The sequence below is a fragment of the Marmota marmota genome, unplaced genomic scaffold (assembly GCF_001458135.2).
Source record: "Marmota marmota marmota unplaced genomic scaffold, marMar, whole genome shotgun sequence".
Classification (NCBI taxonomy): Eukaryota; Metazoa; Chordata; class Mammalia; order Rodentia; family Sciuridae; genus Marmota; species Marmota marmota.
This window is the reverse complement of record NW_026000283.1, coordinates 1,823,203-1,827,054: the sequence shown is the minus strand read 5'-3', so window position 1 is coordinate 1,827,054 and position 3,852 is coordinate 1,823,203. Positions and strand designations below refer to the sequence as shown.

General features: G+C 47.5%; 1 protein-coding gene across 1 annotated transcript in view; it reads left to right on the top strand.

Annotated features, from left to right (window-relative positions):
- Window positions 1–670: 670 nt before the first annotated feature.
- The window catches only part of Xpnpep2 (X-prolyl aminopeptidase 2), a 25,065-nt gene continuing 21,883 nt past the window's right edge, over window positions 671–3,852 (top strand). Inside the window, exons 1-2 of the mRNA XM_048797098.1 lie at window positions 671–1,007; window positions 3,534–3,607. Of these exons, the coding sequence (XP_048653055.1) occupies window positions 959–1,007; window positions 3,534–3,607 (123 nt within the window). The 5' untranslated portion in view covers window positions 671–958. The remainder of the gene's footprint in view (window positions 1,008–3,533; window positions 3,608–3,852) is intronic.

Sequence of the window (3,852 nt, the reverse complement as noted above, 5' to 3'; positions counted from 1 at the left end):
CCACTACCTTCACAGGGAATTGTGCTGTTTAGGAGTGACCTGCATACAGGACAACCAAATCCCTGTTCCAGAAGTTATGGCAGAAATGGCATTTCCATTTAACCAAATTTGTCTTCTCAGAGCCCCCAAACTGCTCTGTCTGGGTCTTGTTTCCTCTTCAGTAGCACCACCTGATCCCTCCAAACCAAGATGCCTTTGGTCCTTCATTCCCTCACAGTGTGAACAATCCCTAAGCAGCTGGGATTTAGCAGAGCCGGAATGTGCTGCTGAATGGAACTGCTGAATAAGAGCCCAAGGGAAGGGCTGGGGGCATCTTTGCAAAGTGGACTCTCCTGAGGGAAATCATGCCAGCTCCAGAAAGTAACTATCTAGTTGCAACCGACTTCCCCGAAGGGTGCCTTGGGGCTTCCCAGGCACTATGGAGAGAGAGGACACTGGCTTTTTTTCTGGGACAGGCCAGCTCAGAGGAGGAGCAGAAGGAGGAGCAAATATCCATCCCAAAACAAAAAGCAAGGCTGTAGCCAAAGCCTGGAGTGGGGAAACTAATGGGAATCAGCTTGCTGGAGGGAGTGGGGACAGAAGTCTGGAATGGCCAGGGCAGGGCTGCTGAAGAGGGGGTTGGGAGAAGAAGGCTGATTGAGACCAGCTGTTGCTCCTCAGTCTCAGAGATCTTTGGACTATGCCCTGGGGCGGGCTTACACCCTACTTCAAGCCACAAGCAATCAACACAGGTTATCTGGGGCAGCCCAAGTCTCCCCTTTCCACTGTGGCTCCCAGAGCCCTCTGAAACAAAAGATCAGAGGGGGACTCTCCATCCACCAGCTGGACTCCTCCTTCCCATTGCCAGTCCCCACCCCTGTCTGTTCCAGTCCAGGAAAGGGCCGGAAGAAGAGGCCAGAGAAACAGACCTGCCCCTCTCCCCAGTCCCTCCATCTACTCAGCGGCATCTGGAAACCCCATGGCCTGGGCTCACTGGGGCTGCTGCCCTTGGCTTATCCTCTTCTGTGGTATGTGCTTCTGGGCCTCTCCTAGAGAGCAGCTCTGGCCTCTCCCCTCTGGGCTCAGATTGAGGGGTGGGGCCCTGATTGTCTCTTCTTTCTTGGTCACCCTCTCTGTCTTCAAGAAGAGACCCCTTCAAGGGTGATCTTCAGGGGCTTGTGACTTGGGCCTAATTAATCTGTTTGGGCACCTTTCCATCCACCCATTAATGACAAAATGATTATGGCATTTATTAGGATTGTAAGGAAGGCTTTATTCAAGACTACTGCAATAGTAGCCCTGCAGCAGGGGAGATAGGAGTGGCTCAATGCTGCAGAGAACAGAGACCACTGGAAGTTTACAGCCAATAAACAGAGGGAGGGAGTCGGTGCATGGAAAGTTACTAAGAAGAATCATTGAGAGTAAGGGGATTCTTGCTAAACTGACTTAGGTTTCTTGTTGAAGATAGGCTAGGGCGAACAGATATCAAGGGCAAAGGAAGAGGAATCTGATCGGATATTGAGGGTGATCAGGTATCAAGGAGGGGGTCTCTCTAAACTTAATTGGCAGGATTCCTGCTAAGATGGGTCAATGCAGGCCAGGAAAGGACAGGACTGACACAGAAGGCCAAAACTTTGGGACTTGTCAAGAAAAGGGCTCAGAGGACCTATCTAAACTGCTCAAGGAGAGAATCTTGGTCACCCCTACAATGCCCTGTTTGTCCTCAACTAAGTGTCCAGTTCAGCACCTCCCTCACCCCTGGCCTCCCCTCCCTTCCCTTTGCTCTTTGTCAGCAGGACCCTTCTCATTAATACAGCATCCAGTTCCTAAGGAACCCCCCACCAAGTGCCAGGCCCTGTGCCAGGGGTTATAGAGTGATTTGGCTTCAGAGCCTGCTCTTTCTGGCCTCAGAGAACAGGGACATGGGTTGGATGGTCTTGCTTCTTATGTTGGCATCTTAGCACTACCATTTTAATAGAGATTTCTTCCTATGAAATGGGTGTTCATTTTCTTAAATGAACAGTATGGATCTCATCTCCCACTTGAGTTTATGAGGCCAAGACATACAGGCAGAGCATTCATGATGTTAGACACTAGCCAACCCCCTTCCATCTGTAGTTCAACCCACTCAGAAGGTAAAAGTATAGTGTCTCCCTATACTCAGGCCCCCATGATCCTCTGTAAAGGTGGAGGATGGAGGAAAAGACTATCAGAGATAGTCTTGGACTTTTCTGACAGGAAGGAACTGAAATCCAGTCTTCATTTTTTACAGAGACCCAGAACCTGAGAGTACTTAGCCCAGTGCCTGGTTTTATAGTAGACATTTAGGAATGAATATTGGGTCACTCTCCTAGGGTCACATCAAATTTGGGACACAGCCCAAATTGTAAACTACATCTCCATACACTCTGTCCCTTCTATGGACCCCCACATTCCAGGCCCACCCCCCATGATTGGCAGAGTGGGAGGATAGAAAGGGCACCCCCACTTTGGGGGGGAGTGCAATGCTGAGTATTGAACCAAGGGCCTGACACGTGCTAAGCAAACACTCTACCACTGAGCTACCTCCCCAGCCCCACCTCCTGTTTTGTATTCAGATATCCTAGGTTCAAATCCCCAAGCAACCACTGACTCAGTATGGCAAAACTTGGTCAACTTACCAAACTTACCTGGGCCTTGGCTTCATCCTCTGTAGAAAATGAATAATAATACCCACCTCACAGGGTTGTTGCAAGTATCAAATAAGATACAGTCATGGGTTGCTTAACAATGGGGACATGTTCTGAGAAATATGCTATTAGCCAATTTTGTAGTTCTGGAAACATCATGGAATATACTTACACAAATTAAGATGGCTATGACATCATCAAACAATAAAATCTTTTGAGCTATTTATTGACCATAAGGTTGTTGTGTGGCACATGACTTCAATAGATAAATCGATAAATTCAGTATTGGCACATAGATGGAACTCTTTAAAATACTAATCCATCTTTCCCCAGGAGGTTCTGATTTTGGAATGGGATTGCTGTCTTATATATTTAAAATAAGGCTAAAATGATAAGCAGAGATTCAGGTTGTAAGAAATAGTACAAGTGGGTCTTGAATTTAAGTAAACCTAATATATAAAATTAGATTTATAAAAGGCTAGAATAAAGATGGGGATGATTATTTAGAGAGATCCTCTAGAGCATTTCAAAGAAAATTTGATTACAAAATTTAATTTACACACAACTTTTCCACTTCAATAGGCCCTGAAAAGACTCAATTAGGTTAGAAGAAAAAATTGATGTAATGAGCACTAAAATCCATCCAAAGGGGCAATCACTTGTTGATGAAACTAGTTTCTTTGATTGTGACCCGGGGTGCCATCCAATTCAGTCTGATTTCCCATGAAACATGATTGTTATTATCTTCAAGTAGAGACAGCCAGCATGGTGGGCTTCAAAGGATGGAGGATTGGGGCGGAAAACAGGGCTGAGAGAGGGTGTCCCTGTCCTTTCTGAGAACTCTCTGGTCCCCAAATGACCTCGGGTTTTTCTCCTGGTTTCTAGTTTATGTCTGGAGCCACCCAACACCAGTAGACCTTGCAAGAGAGGATGTGAGAAACTGTTCTACTAGCCCTCCGGTAAGGACTTGGCTCCACCTACACGCAGCCCCGTCCCGGTGGCTCCGCCCTACACCTCCCGCCTTGTTGTCCTCACCTTTCCCTATGGGCTCAATTTCGAGCTTCTTCCCCTACAGGCTTTTTCCTGATTTCCCAACCCCGGGGCCCCTGTTTTTTATTAACATCCATCAGGACTGGAAGTAGGGTCTCAGGTTTCCAATACAGCCTCCGACCGGTGTGGTGCCCTTCCTTTCCCCCCCCCCCCC